The 22,974-nt window shown below is 43.3% G+C and overlaps 1 protein-coding gene across 1 annotated transcript; it reads left to right on the top strand.

Annotated features, from left to right (window-relative positions):
• The first annotated feature begins 1,138 nt into the window (after positions 1-1,138).
• Positions 1,139-21,712, top strand: LOC124408966 (transcription factor Ken). Its single transcript, XM_046886318.1, has 6 exons — positions 1,139-2,926; positions 16,393-16,683; positions 17,864-18,036; positions 18,509-18,745; positions 19,916-20,207; positions 20,974-21,712. The coding sequence occupies exons 2-6, from the start codon at positions 16,396-16,398 to the stop codon at positions 21,430-21,432; spliced, it is 1,449 nt and encodes a 482-aa protein (XP_046742274.1). The 5' UTR covers positions 1,139-2,926; positions 16,393-16,395; the 3' UTR covers positions 21,433-21,712.
• Positions 21,713-22,974: the final 1,262 nt, after the last annotated feature.

Genomic DNA, 22,974 nt, shown 5'->3' with positions numbered 1-22,974 from the left:
GGAGGAGAAGGAGAAGGAGGAAGAAAACACCGCCGAGCGGTCGGGGAGCAGGGACGATGATCGCATCGGACATGTTGCAAAATCACTGATCCAACACACCCACCCCGAAGCAATCGTTGGGTTTTAGCCGAAACCGAGAGCGGATGCGAACCGTGTCGACGACGTTGGTACCCGCAGGATTTCTACCCGCTGCAAGGATTCGTTTCACAAACCGCGCGGTTACGCGGAATTGCGGATTTGCGAAAGTCAAGTTTTCGCCGTCGTCAAAACACACGGCAACGAGCGCTCTGTGTGTGTGTATGTGTGTGTGTCTCTCTTGTGTTCACTTTCAGTGCGTCTCTCTGTGCCGAAGCGAGCCGTTTTCACCCCGAGTTTAGTGTGCGGTGGAGTCCTCAGTGTGTGTTGTCTCCCTGTGTCTCTCAGTGTGTCCGCGGCTCGAGTGTTTTCCTCCTGTGTGCACGAAGTAACACACAACGAGGTGGAAAAGTGAATACGGTATTGCAAATTACGACGGTGTGCCTTTTGTGTGGTAACGATAGTGTTTCCCTCCGTAAAAAAAAAAGAAACAAAAAAAGAAAAAAACAACAACAACAAAAATTATGAAAAGTAGCGACGGTTAAAAGTGCATCGTGATTTTTATCAATAAAGCTACATAAATTCATTTAATCCCGAACTATAAATACAGCGCAATCCGAATTCATCGGCAAGGTGGTTGCCTGACGGTTTAAATATCGTTAATAATCGGGCACCGCGTTGTTCTGTTTCACCGTATAGTATAGTCAGTAGTCCGCCTAGCTGCTGCACGATCCAACCTCGCTCGCGGGACTTTTACTTTGGCGCGGAGTTTCGTAAAGCGTTACAAAACCAGAAGAGAGAGAAAGAGACGGGCTGATAGACGGAGAAAGAAACAGAAACAGAGAGAGAGAGAGAGAGAGAGAGAGAGAGAGAGAGAGAGATACGCTGTTACTTTCGGCGCGCGAAACAACCGCGGATCGTTCGGACCTGCGTCGAATCGAATTCAAGAACTTGTGTCTGGCGCACTTTGACGAAGCATCGAAGAGAAAAGGTTTCGCGGAGAACGGAAAAAAGGACCGGCGAAAATTGTCGCGAGAGGGGGGTGGGAGGGGGGGTGGGGGGTTTAGTGAAAAATATACGAACACACTCACGCAGATACACGCACGCAAGCACACTCCCACACATCACCGCGATAAGGAATTTAAATCGTGAAACGTAATACACGCATCTCGCCATCTGAATGCACCGCGAGTGCAGCAGACGATCCTTGAACGATATTTTTAATAGTAATAACAAGAAGAATAAGAGTAAAAACAAAAGCAACAAGGATCGAAAAGTGAAGATAAAGGAGAAGAAGAAAGGAAGAAAAAAAAGAGTGGCAACATTTATCTGACATTTAAAACGAGGTGTACGTATAATACACTTTGTACGTGCATACATGCGGAGATATTGGATATTGGAGTGTGTATGTATATATGTGTATGCACACACATGCGTTCATCGATACATTAATATAGCTGTGTGATGTAAACGCCTTTCTATAATATTACCTTTTCTTTACCTTGAAGCGGGCAGCGGTGATCATAAGTAACGCTGGCAACGGTTGGAATTAAAAGTCCGCTAAAAAGGTTAGAGGGATAAAAAACAAGCGCGAGCGAGCGCGCGCGCGCGCGAAAGGATAAGAGAAAGGGATAGAAGCGCGGCAAGTCCTTGGGACACGAGCGAGTAAAAGTGCTAAGCCAGCCGGCTGACCCTGGAGCCGCTGGGAGGCCCGAAGAGGAAGAAGAAAAAGAGGGAAAAGGAAAAAAGCAGAGGGGAACAACAAAACAACAACGCAACAAACACGCACACACTCGCGCGAAGCCAGGCGAGCAGGAAAAGAAGAGAGGAAAAAGTAGAAGCGGAGGAAGGAAGGCGGCAAGCCGACAACGACATCATTTCGTACCTACCAAAGGAGAGACCTCGCGGCGCGATCTTCTTTCTTATTCGCGCGGGGAATTCGAACGCGAGTAGCGAGTGATTCTCCATTTCACGCTACGCGTCTCGACCAAACTCTCATACGTTGTTCTTTCACACACGGGGATTGTATAAGCGGAAAAAAAGCGCGTACGCTGGTCCTCGCGAGTGATAAGGTGACGCCGAGACCACGAGCTGGCGGATTGACCTTGACGCGACACCCATGCAACATTAGCAAGCCGCATCAGCGAATTAGAGGATATTGTAAGGTTCTATTTTCCGCACACGACGAGGAGTGAACAGCGTTCATTCGTGATGAATCCATGGTGCGGTTATCACAGTTTCAGCAAGTGAGGAGAGGAGAGGAATAGTTTGGCGTTCGGCGTACGACGGAAAGAGAAACGAGTGAAGTAACTTCGATGAAACTTGAGTACAACAGCGTGCCTCTTTAAATTCGACTAAATTATTTGTACAGTGTGACAAAGCGAGTCGATCGATATTCGACGGTGTGTTGAAATAGGTTTTGTTTTTGTTTGTTTTTATCTTCTTCTCGGCACTCGTGATTGGCCGCGGTTACTGGTGTCAGTCTGAAAATAAAGGATACACAGTGACTATGCGGAGAAGAACGTGAACCTGGTGAAGTGACAGTGGCTAATCTAAACCGATCGTGGATCGAAGTAAAGATAAATAAAGATAAATTGAAAAGTTGACGAATACGTAAAATTGAGAGGAAAGTAAAGAATAAAAGAATATCTAGTGAATTTCAAATGTTTGTCAGTTAACCGTGCCTAATATTATATAATCGTATACGTGTTGTTCTTATATTTGCCAATTTGGATTACACGGAAGAAGATTTGACGATCGACATTCAGAGATGTATCCCTACTCATCGAGAGAAACGTAAAACCCGCCTGCGGGTGCACACTTTGGATTGGATATAGGATACTACTGAAAGGTAAACAAAAATTTGACTAAGACACACCACGCGGTGATTGATCTCGCACGTTTTTCACTATCGCACAGTCTTTATATGTTTGCCCAAGGCTGGTATACCTACCAACAAGATTTGCAACGTAATTAACACGTCACCGTGTCTATTTCTGGCTAAAACAAGCAAAGTATAAAATCAAAAAAAGAACGACAAATATCTTCCGGGAATTCCAGCATAATATACCAACGTCGAGTTTTTGCGTTTGCACGTCCGAAGCGCCTGAGTGTAAATCGTTTGCGCTACTGTCACCGAAGCCGTGCAGAGTCGGAGCTTGTGTTGATAAGAGAATCTTTCCAAGATGGAGAGGGACGGAGGGAGAGAAGCGGGTTCATTCGTATGTAAGGAGTGGCAGTTGACGCCTAAATTTACCGCCGCGCGGTCGACGCACAATTGCGCGCACATTTTTCCTCGCGTTCGCGCCAAAACGCGGACGATGATCAGCTGATCAGGCCGCCCCGAGGAGCGGGAAACTCGAATCGAAGGTAATTGGTCGGAGCCCTTGGAGTAGAAATATTGACGCGGTGGCGCCTGCGCCTCGATCCAGCCTCGCGAAGCGTTCGCGATGAGAAAAGAGGAAGTCGATCGGAACCGGAAGTACGCTTCGGCGAAGCCGAGGCCTTGAGGAGGCTTGGCACTGGAGTCTTCTAATTACTCGCATATAATTTATCAGTGATACACAAGGAGCCGTGCGAAAGCTTGAGTCGATTCTAGGTAGGCAGGAAAGCGCGAACGATCCGGAGGTTGTGAACCGCCGGGGCCCAACGCTGGTCGGACCCTTTCCACCCTCCCTTTCACTTTCGTCTATCGGGGCCTATCGTCGCTGGTTCGAACGTGCGCGCAGCGCTGAATTCGTGCGCGGCATGGTTGATCGACGCGAAGCCGAAGCCTGAAAGACTTTCGAACCGACGGCACGGTATGGGCCGTGGTGTCGATACCTGAAGCAATTTTCGTCAACGTTTATGCACCGGGTTTCCACACCTTGGTTTTCGGCAGGCAGCCTCGCGGCCGCGTGTCCATGCCCAAAATGTCACAATCGAGAAATGCGCCTGCAGAGCGTTGCTGCGGGTTGATACTTCTCGCCGTTTCGTTGCGTGTACAAATAGGTATATCGTAAGCGCCGCTTCAAGGTGAACGAAACGCGAGATTATAGAGAGAATTAGCTGTGTTCTCGCTGCTATTGGAAAAGCAAGCACACGAAATCCGACCTTGCACCGCGAGGCCGGCCGATCGGAAAGCGTCTCGATCCTCGATCGCTCCGTGAAATTGAAATTCCTCCGTGGTTTCGCCGTCGAGTGTGTCCGCCGATCGGCGATCGACGTCTGTATGGCGATCGATGTGGCGGCGCAGTCAAGGTCAGCCCGAGAGCACCGATTGCGCTGCGCCGGCTGTGAAATCCGCGCTGCGCTGATCACGTGGAGAATGGGCGAGAAGAAGCGGATGACGAGTGGAGGAAAGCGGAGGTGAGACCAGCGGAGAGTGCTCCTCATCCACGTCGTCGTCGTCGTTGTCGTGGTCGTCTTTGACGGCGGTGGAGAGGTGGAAACGGGGATCGAAACGGAGAGAGACGGAGGGGGAGGCGGGACTCGTGACATTGAAGACTCTTGTAATTTAGCCGGCCTTCGGCCGATTCTAACGATCTAGCGCGCTCCTGTTACGTTGCGCTGCGAGAGAGCGAAAGAGTGAGAGAGCGAGTGAGTGCCCACACAGTGTAAGTTTCGGCCGAAACGATTCGAGCTCTCTCTACTGATGGACTGCTGCACGCATGCGGCTCCCGCCGACGTAATTTCACAGTCGCCAATGGGAGGATGCCGTTACGTAAACCGGCCGTCCGACTCGAACCGATTCCCGAGTTCTGTTGTGAAACGCGGGGCCTGAACGGAATAAAATAAAAACCGGGCCGTGCCCCAAGAGGAATGAATTTCTTGCGATAATCCGATTCGTCAAACCTCGAACGCCGCCGCATCCTTGGAAAGGGAACGTTCGTCTCTGGATAAACCTCCGCTTCTTTTTTTCACATGCTGCATAGTACCTACAAGGAGAAAAGCTCTACGAAGGAGGGGAGAAAAAAAAACAGTGAATTTCGTATAGATTCATCCGAGTTGATTCGGTCCGAAGTTGGCGCATAATGGCTTTCGCGCGCGTTTAGTAATAGCCTTCTCTCGCAAAGAGCACTGCAGTGGCAGCCTGCCGGTTGGTTGCCGGTTACGCTGCTCCACGCCACCCACATTATGGCATTTGTTACACAACACTGCTTGTAAATACCTGTGTAGTCTTGTGCATGCACAATGGTACGGGAGGTTTTCTTTTTGTTAGTTTTCTGACGATATTTCTTCTATTTCTTAACCTTTTTCTTCTTTCTTTTTTTATTTGCTTCTCGTCATTGTTTTTGCACCGCGGCGGTCTCGTTATTTACGCGCATATCTATCTTCGCATACGTCGTCTCTACGGTATCTATAGCGGTATAATCTTACCGAGGAAAAAAGTTTTCGCAGTATATCTAACGCGAGTCTTGGCGCTAGATTCTGCGTAGAAATTCACTCGCTCGTAAATACCAGACACGCTCACATTCACGCACACGCGCGCACGTTCATCCATTTTCTAGAAATCGGCTAATATTAAATCAGCGATTTAGTCGAAGGTCGTTTCGCCGGCGCGTAAAGCTACGTGTGACTCGAAAATGTTTATCACTACTCCGATACAGACTGGTCTAATTTACGCTCGGAGTAAAAAAGAGTTGTAACGCGTTTACACAAGCCTGTACGCCTCTTTGTTCTACACATGTCCCAAAACGTGTATACGTACGAGTGATGTGTACGCACTGATACAGACGCCTCGTTATAGAGCTCACGGTCAATGAGATAGGCGAACTAAATTGTGAAAGATAGATACGAGAAAGACCTGTCTCGAAATCTAATTCCTCTAAGCCCTGAACGAAGGCTCAAGGGTCGGAACTGCGTCCAGGCCGTCATCGTAACTCATCAAAGAGCGTATCTTAACTGCTCGAATTATACAAATTCACACAGCTACGTTTATTTATCTTGGATTATATCTCCGTAAAAGGTAAACTGTACTTATTTTGGTCGAAGAAATCGAAACGAAATGAGTTGGACAGCCGCTAGACGATTTAATCCTGATTTTTCAAAATCATAAAGCATTTAGGTCTCTGACCTTCGGGATAAGGGCTTTACACCTACTTCGTATGCTCATAATTTTGATACACTAAGTGGCAATTCTGAGTGATCGTAGAATAGTATGCTGCAGCACGCCGGAGTTAAAACCGATGTTTTACATCGAATTTTCAGCTTTTCGTTGTCCGTAAGAAACGTAACTAGCTTTTGAAGTGGTGCTTTTTCCGAGGAGTAGATCCATTTTTCGTGGAACGATTCGAGCCAAATATGATCTTCGAAAAACACTTGCTGCTGCATCATCAATTGAAAATCGTACTGTACATCTGCCAGTTCTACGTTGTTGGTAAACTAAGCGATTCCGTGTCGTCGATAAAAAGATTTTATGCAGCAATTTTATAGAGCGCGGATTCGAGACGCTTGTTGTGTCTGAACGCGACCCGGAAGATCAAGACGAGAGTTACACCTTCTCTTTTTATCCTCGCAAAGCCGAAAATAACTCGATACTTAAGTGCCAGTACAGTGAGGGGTGCTTAAAGGCCGTGACATTCGTTCGTTGGGTCGTACGGAACCGTGGATGTAATGGAGACGTGCTCTGTTAACGGTGGCCACAGCTGGCCCCTAGGACACGCGTTGGCCCCACTCTCGTTGACAGCGATGATAAGAGTAGCCCAAACAAGCGACCTTGACAATCATCACAAGCGACATCTGGCTTATTTGTCAAAATGACGGCCGTTGTACGTCACTGAATCAGCCGGTTACGCTCACACCGTGCGTTACACGCCATAGACAGGCGATTGACGAACAAGTGCATCCCTGCCGGATACAAGGTGCAGATATTCCCGCGAGGCTTTTAAGTAATCGCAAAATATTCCATCGCCTCGGTTCGCACCGCAGATGTTAAGCATCCAGAATATTTTTGTCTTGAAAAATATAAAAATGTTGAGTCATGGATTTGTTGATCCGAACCGCACGAACGCGGTGAATTTTGCATCCTGAATTACAGATGAATGACTAGAACGATTAACACCTGATTCCGGCAAAGAGTCACCGCGCTTTTTCACCTTCGTCGCTTCTGGTCACCCCGGAGGTAGCTCTCGAAGCTGAAGTTCTTCCTCGGTATCGTTGAAAACTGCGAAACAAGGAGGTTCGAGGTGATCAGGATGAACTTCGAACGTTGAAATATCGAGGATGTGAGTGAGGTTGGAAAGAATGGCGGCTGCCTGGTCCAGGAGAAGAGTTCCGCCATTCGGTGGTCCTGGGTGACTGATTGCAGAGGGACCAGAGAGAATAGGGGTATAGAAAAAGAAGTGGCTGAATGTCGCCGTTTCGCATTGACGACGTCGGAACAAGGGACCATTGGGACACCCTGTACTCGTTCGTATCATAGAGCATGTCCCACCCACAACGTGAGATCACTGGCGTTACGCAACCGGGCAGCACAGAGTGTCTGTAATACTTGAATAGACGAGCGAATGGCGGGTCGAGGGGCGAGGGGACCTCGAGCGCATAGGACACATCGTAGAGGAGAGACTGGCACGTTTATGTTCATGGTAATAATTGAGCGAGGCCGGGCGGGCGTCTCTCTGTGCGTACAACACGCGGTTGTGTGCGGATTGCGCTTGTTCTCCTGCGCTCTCCGGACACTTGTATTCGTCGACGTACGTGCGCACGTACGTGTTCCGAAGCCGCGCACTCGGTTATTCGCGGGTATGGATGTGCCCTTCAGATTCACAATGATGGAGTGTCTATTTATTAGTCGGCCGATTGTTCTTACATAATGACTGGATCATGTAACAACTACTCGGCGTTGCGTGCACATTTATTTGTGTGCTCAACTGTCAATATACCTACTCTTGTACAGCGTCTCACGGATGTACCTTCGTGTGCGCCACCTTACGCCCGTCTGTCTCCGAGTGCTCGTTCGTTCGGCTTACACCTATAACCTGATACAGTTGCCGCTTGTCGGGTGGGGTGCGTGACGTAGCTACACCACTTTGCGAATACACTCGCCTCTGCCAGCCTGCCTGCCTGCCTGCCTGCCTGCCTGCTCACCTATCGCGAACCGCACACTATGTGCTTTCCTGTCCTGTTCTGTCCTGTCCTATCCTATCCTACCATGCCTAACTCTATACGTAACTCGCTCGGTAAGTGCAGTTTGAAAAGGCTGTTACTTTTGGCCTTGAACGAAATGTATACGCCGTCACTATTACAGTCCCGTGCCGGGGACTCGCCTCGACGATATGTAGATACCCAACCATCCTGCGTTTGTGTCATGTGTGTGCATGTATTGTCGCAATGTGCCATTTAGTGTCCACGTTTAAACGACTTCACCCAAGCTTCCTTTTATCTACGAGTCTATCTATCTATCTATCTATCTATTTATCTATCTGCCGATCTGCCGATAGTCTTGCCTCTAGTGACTCAGTATGTGCATGTAACATGTTCCCACCTACGCTGCTTACTAGGTGCGACATATTTCCATCTGCGAAAAATATATCCAGCCACGACGGAATTGCTGAGTCGAATATATACGCTTGATGGGCAAGAATGGGATCATCGCTAGTTTTCGACGAGGAGGTGCAGTTTGCAACTCTGTCTTCCATTGGGTCGAAGGTAGCACTCGTTGTTTTCAGTGAAGTAAGACAGTCAAGTTGGGTGGGCAAAATTTTGTCAAACCTCGTGTAAAGCTAGTGATACTTTCAGAGAATTTTATGCGTCAAACCTTAATGAATTATCATATTCATAACACGTTTAATGTATTTGAGTCCAACTTTGGAACAACTTGCGATGTTGGTATATTAATAAATTTCTATTAAACGTACGATTGGTGACGATGCTTCGAAAATTGACACGATAGAAAATACATTCGAAAGCTTTGCGATATCTCAATGAAATCACTTTTTCCGAGCATCAGCATTCACTCGTCACATTTAGTTTAATCACTGCTAATTATAGTATCGCAATCTTTCAACCAGCTATCAAACTTTATTTCGCTGTTTCGAACCTCGTTCGAAATTCTAAATGATGATCAGTAGATTTAACTGAATAGCAAATGCTTACGCCGGCAAAGTTTGGCAGAGGTCTGTTGACAACCTCTGAAATTGTCAAATTCTTTGAAGTAAAAATAGTTTCTACTTCCTGGCCGGAGATAGAGGATCTGCACATCGAGTACATGACTTCGCAGACGAATTTCTTTCGGGTCCGATCTATTCGTAAACTAGTTTCCGTACACGCAGTAACATACTTGTAACGTTCATGTCTAAAAATGTTGAGAAACGGTTGCAAGAGAGTAACTAAACCTGCTATAATGTTGAAACAGAGAGTTTACATAGTTGATATGGAGAGATTTTTCGCAACAAGAAAACTGAAAAATTAACGTACAAGATTTATTCTTCAAGATGAAGTTTGAGACCGATAGAATGATAATTCGATATTCTTAGACACGGATGGCCGAAGATTCTTTGCAGAACATAAAAATCGAACCAGCCGCCTTTAGCAGTCAGAACGATTGAAACGTCTGAATACCGGAAAGTGATATAGCACGCGTGGATAACGCACAAACTCTATTGCCATACACTCGACTCGGTGTTCTGACAGTGATAAAGAAATGGCAACAACGCCAACGCGCTAAAGGAGTAGAAAAAGGTCCGAGGTCTTACTCACGACTATTCGTTATCAGCGCCTAGATCTCATTTCTATTATTCGTGACTCTATAGAAATTTGCTCCCCGATTCTTTCTCATTGCGTCTATGCATGCGGACACGTGCGAGTTGTAATTGCCGGGAGGAAAAATTATTGAAATGCAGGCACGAAGAGCAAAGAGCGACTTTAATCGGCAGCTGCTGGCGGCCGTACGATCGGCGCTCACTGTACCGGAAGCCGTGAGATGCGGATGCTGAGATCAATTGTTTGCTCATTCTTCCGGCCAGCGAACACCGCATCACAAACCCGACGGTGAGAACGACTTGTGCATATCACGACCGAAAAACTAACCCATTTCGACATTCAATAACCAAGGAATGCTCTCGAAAGCGGAGTGTCCGACTAAAAATTTCGAAAAAACGGTTTACGGAATCGAAAATTACTCTGGCAAATATTGCGGTAGAAAAGAAAAGAAAAAAAAAACAGAAATGAAAAGGTGTAAATCGGGCTTTCGGTGTGAGAAGAAGCCCTGCGAGCGAAATCAGAGCGGCGTTCAAGGCGGCCATATAAAACAGGATCTATTCATGTTGGCGAAACCCTAATTGGGAACGGGAGAGAGGAAATAAAAAAGAAAAAACAAAGAAAAAAAAATACAGGAAAAGAAGAAGAGGATGAAAAAAAACAGAACAAATCTATACATATATACATATATATATATGGAGCGGAAATCGCGGGCCCTATTACACCTGGTTCTCTATTGCTCGTACCTTTTTTTTCTTTTCTACGTGATATTTCTGCTGGCATATACTTGGAACGGTCCTTAGAACAACACCCCACGACTTGGCCGCTATGAACGTTCCCATATCAAAGAAATGTTTTATCCATCTCGTATAAGTATACGTATAATTTCTAACTCGTAAAATGAATTGATAAGCGTGTTTGAATTGTGTCCACGTACAAAGTTCACTTTCGATTTTACATTTCAATTCAATTACATTTATATATATATATATATCCATAATAGACGTTTACTTTTACCGATTGTTATCGGTTCGTATTAGCTCGATACTGGAACACGATATTAACTTAACGATCATCAGATTAATTTCACCAGACGAGATGGCGATCTGGACTTCAAGGTTTCGAGGTGTTTCTTTTTTCGAAAAATATCTACAGAGATGTTCGGATCGGAAGTGTGTAGTGCTTGGTCAGAATTTCGTCTATATAAATTTATTTCCATCTTCAACAAACGTAATCTTGAACCTGCTCTACACGCACACCTGTTTCAATGAGCGTAAAAAAAAGATATACTAAATCGAGTTTGAATTAGCGACAGCGATTGTATACATTACTCGTTTTTAAATGCGTTTCCGATCAAACCGGATCCTCAATCAATGCTTAGCGAATATAAAACTTGAAGTCTAATTTTTTTTGTTTTTCATATCTACTCCATCTTTTCTCACGATATAATTATTTTTTTTCTTCTTTTAGTCTGGTTGTTTCTATTACGGAACGCAGACAACAGCACAGCTGGTATAACAGAATTTTTATCGAACTATAAAAATAAGTCGGAATTATACTTTCATGAAATTTATAGTCTTGATGACGGTTTAACGAGGTGTCATATGCGTGGGTGAATAAACTCGACCCCTTAACCGAGAAAAAAGGAAAACTAAACTAGTACGTATAACCTGAGCTGTCGGAACTTGAAGAGAATCGAGCGTATGCTTCTTATTAGTTCTGAACGGCATTTGATAGCTAATTCTTGCTGTAATCGCGTTGGCCAGTTTCATTGATTGCGCTAGAATGTAATCTGATTATGTTTCATTGAAATTTCTATCGCATATGGCTGGCTGACTTGAATTTACATAGTTACACATATATGTATACCTATGTGCATGTGTATATACGTGTATATGTGTCGTTGATTAAATCGTAGCGTGACGTTGCCGACGAGGAGGCTTGATGGCCAGAATAATAAACGGTCAAATTATTTCGCAAGACTTTCGTTAAGACAGTGCGACATGCATGGGCAGACGTGTTAATAATACATTTGTGAATTGTAGATACTTTCTGATAATTACACGAACGACATTTGGTCATTGAGAACTCATTTGGTAGCTGTGAAAAGTTGTTTTCAAGAAAAACCGAAGAACCCCATATTCATGTCGCTTGCATAGATGTAACCCAAGAAAAATCATCAAATCATTTCATGTGCAAAAATAGCGCGAAAAATTTCTGCTTGATCGAAGTGAAAGTACCGAAATGAGGAACATACGGTTCCAGTCATTTTGTAAACGTGAATTGTCCAAGAAACCCTTTTTTCGAAGGAACGAAGTAGGTCACCGATGTCGAAGGAAAGTTCAAGCTTTTCAAAACTCAATGTGATTTACAAGCACATCAAATGCATGACTATAGCCTGATTTCCACCGTCCGAGCTTCTCTAATATTTCAAGGAAAAAACAGGAATCTTATCACAAAACAGATGTAAATTTCAGTGCATAGCTTGCATTCGGTCCATAGAATAGCATCGACGATAGAAATCTGAAACATGCTACTTTTCGTAAGAGGTGTCATATGATGAAAATTTACTTTCGTTCAAACGACGAAAGCTTTGTTATATTCTAATAATTCACGAGACTGTAAATTCAGGCTCCACCGACGACTGTCCAATTTAACATACCTATACCTGCAACTGATTAGTGTAAGTTAAAAATTCTTATCTGTTCGTTTCCGTCTGACTATCTTCAATCGGTACTGATCAGTAAGTTGGAAAGAAGTTTTCGACCACTGATAGCCTTGATATTTTCATCGGTGTAAGAAATCTTGTTTTCCTCATTTCTCAAAGTCATCGGATACCGATCGCCTCCGTGAAAGGGAGTCTATACCAACCTAATACACCCGCGAAGGTGTCGAGATAGTGATTCATTGATTAGGTCCGAGTAAGGCTTATAATAAAGTCGCGATAGTTGATCAGTTCCACTGCGTATCGTTTGTAAGAATTCCCATATCAATGAAACCGCGATATCGCGCGACTCACTAATATTCCCTCGTACGTAGATCGAGATACATTCTTCTTGGTGTAAAATAACATTATTTCACCGGGTATAATGTCGCTGCTCGTTGCTCGGGCGTTAAATGGTGAGCGATATTGAAGAGATTAACCCGATCACGAGTCAACGTATGGTTACGTACACCGAGTTGGGTAATAGTCTAATGTAAACAAAGTTATTGCAAGAGCCGCGTAGTTGATTATACGATAAAGACGTTTCTCGACTTTACCTGAGAGAAACACTGAAATTTCTTCGCCTCTATCTAGCAAAAGCTCGCACATATGTATGAAGCGAATTAATTCGTTATTATCCGTGGCAGAACTTTATCATCGTCTCGACGAGCCTCAAACACGTTTAGGTACGTAGCTAGACCAAATAATATATGTCATGTATGTTCGACCATGTGAGGTCTGTCAGGCACAGTGCCACATTCTTCGCTGAATGTTTCATATTTTTTTATACTCCAATAAGCAATTAATCATCCTCGATACTCCGAATTTAACGCAGTTGTTGGATTAATGTTAAACGAAAGTATAATTTATAGTACGCGTTATTTATTATCGGTATTTTCACGGACAATGGCTGTCTGCAAATTTTCGACACATTTCTACATCTATCGCTGATGCAACTTTGAACCTAGAAATTTTGAGTATTTTTTCGACCACCCTTTGCAAAAGTTTATCCAGTCTATAATTTTTCTCTAACTTTTCTTCCAGTGATGTGAAAACTCCGCTTCATATTTGGAAATTTTATTCAGTCGTTCTAATTGACATAAAACTTTATTTTTTTTTCGAGAACACGTAGTTCTTTGAATATGTTTTTCTTACGGAGAACAGACTGATTCGATTTTTAGAAACGAATGAATCAACGATCCAGTTGCGTTGTGATTAGTTTTTAACATCGTCCATTTTCTAGAATAATGAAAGAAATCGGACTCTTGAACCCAGCTCAAGCGTTATAGGGAAACTCGTTTGTCGTTTCATTATGAGCAGCGATTGATTATAGATATATAGTTACCCGTAAGTGAATTTAAATTATGATTTTTTTATAGAAATCAATAGGTCGACGAAAGATTCCAAGTTCATTATTCGTCAATAATGTTAGCTTTTTAGGCTGTGTAAGTCATTAGAAAAGAAATATGTTTCCCGAAAGATTTTCTAACAAGAGTTAAATCCAATTCTATCACAATCATATATAACTCTGTAAGAATAAGTTTGTTCAAATAAAAAAAAATAATGCCCAATTCTCGAATGTACCAGAGACTTTGTAACTGGACCGATGGTCGACTTACAGCTTATTGTTAAGCTGACCGATCTTCGATGAATAGCAATGGTTCAACTTTTCAAAAAGTAATCTTCAACGTGAAGCCGAATCCGTATCCATAATTTCCCTCACTTGTCAAAGTTGAACCGTACAGCTCCCTCGAAGTTGCATGCATCGGCCATCGAGGAACGATAAAAGCTATCATCGAAACAATCGCACGAAGATCATATCCTCTACTTCACCGTAAGAGGAGAGGAATTCTACGTAAAGTTCTCTGCAAGGCTGTTCTCTGGCATACATGACATATCAAAGTGCGTGACGATTGTTTGCAAATACTGTACACAACAGCATAATGCGGAAGCGGCATCATGGTCATCATCACATTCAGCATTACAGTCGAAGAGGCGCATGAATGAGAGACAGATTTCCGAATAATGACATAACTTCGGTGAAAATTTATAATTTATGATGCGTAACCAAAGTTTTCACGCCGGAGAAGCAATGTGTGTATATAATGGACGAGTTGCGTGACTTGAATGGCTTCTGAAAACCGGTTAGGACTTGGAAAGATATATATTATTTATTTGTATGTTGAACGATGCCGAATTGTTTTGATAAACGGAAAAAGGAACTGCTTTGGGCTCGGTAACGTAAAGTCTCACACCGGCTAGCCACAACATATGACATACGTATAGGCATAATATACGAGGGAAAGAATTCAATACCGGTATAAATCACAGATGATAAAAACGCGGATTACACAAGCAGCCGAACCGGTTACAGCGCAAATAGAACCCACCTGTAAAGTAAAAGGCATTCTCTACCGATGAGAGGGACTCGCGCAGCGCCGCGGCGACTCGGCTTCAGGCCCCGAGTCGCGGCGTCGTCACCGTCGCCAAGGCCCAAATAGAATAAGGAAAACGCAAATGGAATAATCGCATAGCATCCGATCGGCAGTTGACCCTGAACTTCGTAATGGCGATTCATTCCCGCTCCTCGGTCGTGCAATTACAATTTTTTTCTTCGCGATATTATACAGTCTCGTGCGGTGCAAACTTTACCCCACAATGCACCACACGCGTTACATACGTACGTATATTGCAGCTGTAACACCGAGTCGGACAATTATGTCGCGGTTATGTGACACGGTACTAATTGTTCTGTATAAACGGCCAGCGAAGAAAATTTATAGCTGTGGATATGCTAGTTTCTTAAAGATGTTTATTTTTCACCTTCTGAACTGAAAATAGCTTTCGGTGTGGAAGTTGAAAATAAGTTCTGTAACTGTCGCCAGAAAATATAGCCACTGTGAATCGTTTTCTAGTAGTGGAAAATTCAGTACCAACAATTGTGCCAATATTTAAACGAGGCGACAGACTGTGTACATACGGTTCGCCTAATTTTCTCACATACAAATTTTGTAAATGGAACGTGTTTGTGATTCGATAAAATGGTAAAACAAAGTCATCGTAATAACAACAATTTTTATCGTTAACTCAAATCACATTCATTTCAATTAACGAAACATTATCTTCGTCAAGTATACATGCATGTATACTAAAAGGAAACGGTGAAATTTATCAGATAGAGCATTCTACAATGCATGCTCGAGCTTTTCGTAATTCTACACAGGCTGGTTAACTTGTGGATGCTACGCAGGTGGTGACAATTTTTTCAGGCTAGGCAGACTTCAAACAGTTGATATGGTGATTTTGGAAGGATTGGCAAGCTTCTATCACTGATTGACTGATGACTGCTGCGAGTCATCGTAACAACATAATTTCGATTCGCCACTTGACGCGGCAGAGTTTGACATCTCATAACCTGTTTCGAATAAGTTGGCTTTCCTGCTAGCTAGCAGACGGAAACATTGCCGCAGTACAATATCGCCAACCAATAGAGTTCAATTATTTTGCCCATTGCAGTCGTTCATTCATTCCACCAGGTTTCACCGTTTCCTCTCGGTATTTGCTGGAACAAACAATCATCTTCATGCGAGCATGAAGTTGAGTATCGTGGGCAGAGCAAAACATGTCAGAGGTCAACGTTATTGTGACAATAATGAATGAAAAAAATGCTTGATTCGCATACTTTATCTTCATACGAAAGACATAAATCCTTAAAATTCACCCACTTTTTAACCACCTTAACATACTCGCATATGCACCCCGGCAATGAGCATTAAGTGAGAAACTAACACGAATATGAACCACGCTGGATGTCGATTTTACATAATAATTCGGTCCGGTCGTTAAGCAATCCGCGGATTTAACGACCGTCTTCGCGTTATCGAGAGAGTTGTTCGCCTTCTAACAATCGGTTTCGTTTCCTCTTTCCTCCACAGACGATGTATACGGACGGTCTGCTGACCCTCCACTACGGGAAACACCCCGCAACCTTGGCCGCGGAAGTCGGCGCTTGGTACAGCGGGGACCAGCACGTGGACGTCGCCCTGGCCTGCGACGACGGCTCGGTGATCCGAGCTCACCGCGTTGTTCTCGCCGCTGCGAGTCCGCTCCTGGCGGACCTCCTCCGGGACCCCGCCCTGGACCACGTCGTCCACCTGTCCGGGGTCAGGAAGCCCCAGCTTAATTACCTCCTCGAGTTCCTGTACAACGGAGAAGCCTTGATACCGGTGAGCTATGTCAAATTGATGCAACTATACCCATGTGCAGTTGGAATGCACTTTCGATCGATCAGGATCTACCGAAAATAAGTTCGGTAATAACCCGGGGCGCTATCCACTTGATCACTAAATCAATGATTCCAATTCATCGGCAGTCATTTTGTCTGATTTCTACGTTATTATCTCAGTTTTATTAATCTCCGACGTACCAAGTGATCTTCAATCATTCTCAAAGCTCTGGGCTTGGATAGAATCACAGGAAATTAACTAGAAAAATTTATGGAAATAACTTGGTGAACTGAAAGTCAACGAAATCATACGATGAGATAGATATCAATGGAATGCTAATGAATTGATTAAAACAATTTTCGTAATTTTCAACCCTTGCCACGCGATTCCTCATTTCAACTTATCTGCTACGATTTTTAATCATTTCAGTAATCTCGATTGATTCGTCGTTAATTCAAAGAAAATTTCGGTCTTACAAGGTCCTTGAATTTACAATTTGATTTCCCAGTGTCAAGTTTACGTATTTTTGAGCGGATAGCCCCTCGTTATAAACCAACATATCAGTGAAATATTTAACCGTAGGATATAAGAGGCGTCGTTTGTGTTTTATTTCTATTGCTTCTGGCACTATACAAATCTATTCAATTATTGAATTAATCACAAAAAAATTTCCTACGCTGTGAATAATGACCAGAACTCTTTAGCATTCAGCTGTTAGAAAGTCAAATTTTAACATTGATCAAAGCCGTCCGTAATTTCTTTGTATTATCTGTGACCAAGCCTTCATCTGAGTGTTACGGATATGGCCACAAACTGAACGATTCTGGATCTACCATAATTCAACCATGTCTTTGTACTCTCAAAATATAAATAACAGGATTTAATTTATTCCTCAGAGATTTATTGTTATAAAACAGTAATCACGGTATCTTAAGTGTTCAATCAAGCTTACATTTTCAATATTTGACATTCCCGCGAACAAAGGCATGAAAAAAAAAACATTGATAAATTTACCATATATATCGAGACATTTTTTCTTTTTGACTACTTTTTGACACTTTTCAAATGGCGTTCCATTGAACTTTAAGAAATATTTCCATTGCCATATTCAACTCCGACTCTTCCGCTCATCCGTTTTCATCGTAAGTTGAACGTTATCTTTTTTCCCCGCCGTCGCCAGTCTTCCGAGCTGATACCGCTACGGGAACTGTTCGAGCTGCTCCAGATAAAGTCGGAGCTCTCCGAGTCGAACCATCCGCAGACTTCGAGCAAGTCTGATCAGGAGAGGATACCGACGCCCCAGCCTTCGGAAAGTCAGGAGAGCTCGAGTTATGAGTCACAGTACGACGGCAGGTTAGTTACCGGCTGTTGCCCAGCTGCTTTCATTTGTCGTCGATAAGGCAGTTCGCTCTTTGCTCTGCTGAAGGGGAAGACCCGAATATGAATTCAACTAACAGGTTTGCGAATTTTTTGAGGGCTCGTCACAAAAATGCCAACAAGTTTTCAATGGTCTTATTAATTAAATGGATTTCGTACATTTCTATTTGTCTTGTGTGTCTGAAATAGCCGTAGGAGATTTGTATATTATACTTGTTGCCTTCGTTTTTAATAGTTGGCTAATTGTGCTCTCAAAATTTCATTCAACTTACTGCTCAGCAATAAATTTTCCATCCAAACGAATGCTACAAATTTTATTTTATGCGTAATTCTATACCCATCAAAAGTCTCATAATTCTGGAAACACAATATTATGTGAAGGTCATTTTTATTGAACAAATTATGTCGTGCCCTTCTAACCAGCTTGGTGTTTGTGAATGTTTAACAGTAGGCAGTCTAATAATCCGGCCGACTGCTGTTCGGTTCTCATAAAAACCGAGGGATGTGAAGACGAAACGGAAGTCGACGTCGAGGGCGTCGAAGGGGAGACCCACCACCATTTAAGCGACAATAGAGAAGGGAGTCTCGAACCTCCCCGGAGGAGGGACAGCTCCGATCCGGTTAACCTATGTTTAAATTCCGGCGCTTCTACAACCAGCGAAGGGTCACACGACGTCGTTCACAGGTAAGGCGTCTCAAAGGTTTGCGTGTATTGTTTGTTCTTGTTGAAGAACGGCAAGATCAGAGTATATCGTTTTCATTATACGGTCATTTATTTATTGTTTGTAATTTCCGTCCATTTTTTAACCGTTTCTCGCTTCGAAGAAATTAGAAGGATTTTTTTCCTGTACTTGTAGATGAAATTAGAAAGTATTATGGATGATTTCCGAAAGTCTGTTAATTTCGAGATCACATCGGTAATTTTTTTTACAAATCATTGCTTGGATTGTGAAGTCCAATTTTTCGGAAAATGTATGGTTAAATTAAGAGGTTGCTAAAGTCAGACGTTATAGCATCACCTAGTTGAAAAAAGTTTTCAAATCAATCTTGTCCTTCATAATGCTGTCAGACTTGGTTAATACAAGTTACACGTGAAGGCGTGATGCAGTATTTTAACCTATCGGCGATAACCGGTAGTATCAACAACACACACATACATACACTATGCTCCTAATTGCAACTTGCTTCGGATCATCAAATTGGACATGCAGATTCATGTATTCGGGTCGTGATGCGTTGCGGTATCTGAGCACGGGGAATCGTTAGCGGGCGTTAATCGCCGCCCGATACGTCGCAAAAGGAAAAGCCTTGAGGAGGTCGATGATCGTATTAATTACCACCTTCCGGCTAAATGGTGAAATACACATAGGCGGCACTAAACTTGGACTTGAAATAGTGACGGTGTTTCAGCAGAAGTATGAAACAAGTTAATAAGTATTAAGTTACGAAATTGTGACTCGCGTTTGACTCGAAATGCGACAATCTACTCAGCGTTCGCTCATCAATAGTCGATTATGCTGCGCACGTAAATCCGTCGACAAAACAGGAAAATGAACTGCTATACCGCTCGTGCTAGTGATTTTCGAAACTGTATTACCGGCAGAGAAGGGCGGGAACTTTGAACGTTGATGAAATAACATAGGATCTATTAAGGATTTTGTAAACAATCTCCCGTTCGCATATTTTTCAATTAAGGATAAGCATTACAGAACGAATCCTGAACTTTTTGAAACTATTCAGATGACGTTATAACGTTCTGTTGTTTTATTAAATAATATCAGCAAATAATACTTCATTCGAAATATTCGAGAACGTTGACTCTTTCGTATTCCTGAGATATTTCTTACTTTCCCAGGCCAGAAAAGCCGCTGCTGGAGCGACGGGAGTCGTTGGAGGAAGTCGAGGAGCGGAGAAGGCAGCTCCAGGCTCGTTTGGCGCTCGGCCTGGAGCCGGGCAAACGGAAACCGGAAGAGCTGCCACTTCCCCCGGCGGAAGCGTATGTAGTAACGCCTCACAGAAAGAGAAGGCCAGGGTTTCACAACGCCCCTGCCCAGAACCCGGCCTTTGTTCCCTTCAATCCTGGATTTGAAACGCCCCGGAGGCTGCAGGCGCCTCATCCCCACAGCATATCAGCCCCGCCTTACCTAGTAAGTCAATATCTCCTTTATCCCTGTGCCCGAGAATCTACATGCGGATCCTTTATGCTGAGAGCAACTTTTCTTTGACTTGCATTTTGGTATATAATACATGTAATTGCATTCTCATTGTATACAAAATCACTTTCTTATCTGCAAATTAGAATGCATTTCAAGGAGAGAGTCTATCTATCTGAACACAGATATATGCGGAAAAGTCTGCACTTTTTTCAGAACTTCGAACAAACTGCAATTTCAGAGATTTCAAATCATTCCATGACTGGTGTACACCTCACGCGGGGAATTCTGCCCATTTCAAGGCCACCGGTGTCGATCGCTGCGATCTATATTGAATGAAAACTGTCATAGCGTTTTCAACTGACTGCACTCAGTGCGATCTCCCCAGTTTTCAACCAATAGCAATGGCGAAATCGTAGAGAAGACGCACTCAGTGCAGCCAGTTGAAATTTCCAGCCGATAAAGAAGGTACCGGATCCCTAATACGGCCTTGTATGGAGCCGGGCCCAGTTGTAACGATAAATTACCTAGGGGTAACCGTGTGTAAATTCTTCCGTCAACGCATCAATTTAACCGGCACAACAGACGATACTGTTGGCCTTGAATCACTTCAAATCCACCTCGGAACGATACACTGAATTTAGAAAATCGTCAGTCTCTCGACACATGCCGCATGAAAAGAAATTGAAGTTGACTCCTAACTATTTTCCCCAGCTAACTGAACGGGTCAACCCCTAATAACCCTTTTTCCTTTCAACAGGACAGACCGGTGACGCCGCCAGGAGCGTCGCACAGGCCACCAAGCGCGGATCCGGTAGCAGTAGGGGGCCTGGAAACACAGTGGGGGGCGTGGACGCTGCCCCCGAGTCGGGCCCCGCCGCCTCCGCCTTCGGACGACCCCCCAAAATCGACCCCCGTCCGCGAATATCGTTGTTCGTACTGCGGGAAGCAGTTCGGCATGTCGTGGAATCTGAAAACGCACTTGCGGGTTCACACGGGGGAAAAACCGTTCGCCTGCCGCTTGTGCGTTGCGATGTTCAAGCAGAAGGCCCACCTCCTCAAGCACCTCTGCTCAGTTCACAGAGGCGTCATCGCCGCCCCCGACAACACGTTTTCCTGCTGCTTCTGCAATTCGAGCTTCGAGAGCTTGCAGGAGCTCATCAGGCACTTGTCGGGGCCGCACAACGACTTACTGCTTAGTAAAAACCTAGCCGACTAACGACAGTTTTAAGGCTGTTCCTTTCTAGGGACACCTCGTTAATTTACAACTCTTCGTATCACGATCAGTGAATCCGTTGTTCATCTGCAGTAGCATCATAATGTGTTTTACGCTGTCTGCGATGTGCATTACCTTAGTTGCTTCTCATACCTTCACATTTTCTCTTTCTTTAAAGGGGGATGTATTATGGATAGACGGTTGAAAAGGTGGGAATTTGAATTTCGGGAATTTGTACATCGGCTGACAAGTATTTCTCATATTGAAAATAATTAATAAAAGCCTCGTTATTGAGAAGCACGTTTTCTGAGACCACTATACCTCAAAAACGGTTGAATCGATTTACTTCAAATTTGAAAACACCATTCTTGGGTTGTTTTTTTCCCTCAGTCACTGTAGAACAGTTTTTTTCCCAACAAAATGGCGACTACACGAAGTTAAATTCTATATTTCGTGAAAAAATGTACGAAATTTTTAAAACTTAATTAACCGAAACAATGTGATAATTAAGAAAAAGCGGCATTGTGGCAAAGAGGATGAACTATACAAGAATACATCCTGGGTACCGCAAAACATGTCATTAAGTGAAAGGGTTGACATTATTATAAATAATAATGCTTTCATCCAATCAATGCTATTAAAAAAACGTACGTAAATGAAGCTCGATTGGCATACTTGCGAATATAACAAACCCGAATCGAATTAAATATTGTTCGTCGAGTTGCGAATTCTCAAAATGCACCCACTTTTTCAGCCATCTAATCGTATTCTATACCCCTTTGAGAGCCAACCATAACCATTTATTTTTGCAGTACGTGTACACAAGTTCTAGTCATTTCAACTGGCAAATTCGCAGTTATTAAAATTTATTTCAAGGTTAAATTATATTTTAGTTGTCTCAGCTCACATTTTGTCTGCTGTGAAATGGCATTTGATGTAATAATGAGCTTCGAAAACCAGTGTAAAGCCAAAATAAAATTACAAATGCGTCTAATAGCGACTATTTGATGTTGCATCTAGGTTCGATTTTGTCTCACGAATATCGTAGCGAACAATGTTTTCCTTGATATTGCGAACCTAAAATTTCGGGACGATGTTTCGCGCCAAATAATTGATAAACACTTCTTCATTGCCACGAATTTAGCTCGAAAAATTATCTGCCCTTGTGTACATGTATCGAAAAAGTCACGGCTATGACTTACTCTGAACCTTGTTTTATTGTCAGGAGCAGAGATTGATCAATCTAAGACAGACGATGACCTCTTTTCGAATCAGGATCTCATTCATTATTTTAAATATTTCAAAATCATCATGAGCCATGAAAGTGAATACGTCGAGCTGATTTTTCAGTTGTTGATTATCTCAGGTAGTTGAATCATAGTGTTTATATCATAAGTACTCTTGAGCCTTTCTGTTGCAAAAAGATACTAATTGCTTCGATTTTAATAGCTTTATCTAAAAAAAAAGTCAGCCACTTTTCTCTGGTAAAACAAATTTAAAATTCACTAATTGTGACTTTAAATTTTATGAAAATTGAAAATTGGA

Source organism: Diprion similis, chromosome 8 (assembly GCF_021155765.1).
Source record: "Diprion similis isolate iyDipSimi1 chromosome 8, iyDipSimi1.1, whole genome shotgun sequence".
NCBI lineage: Eukaryota > Metazoa > Arthropoda > Insecta > Hymenoptera > Diprionidae > Diprion > Diprion similis.
This window is presented reverse-complemented; position numbering and strand designations above follow the sequence as displayed.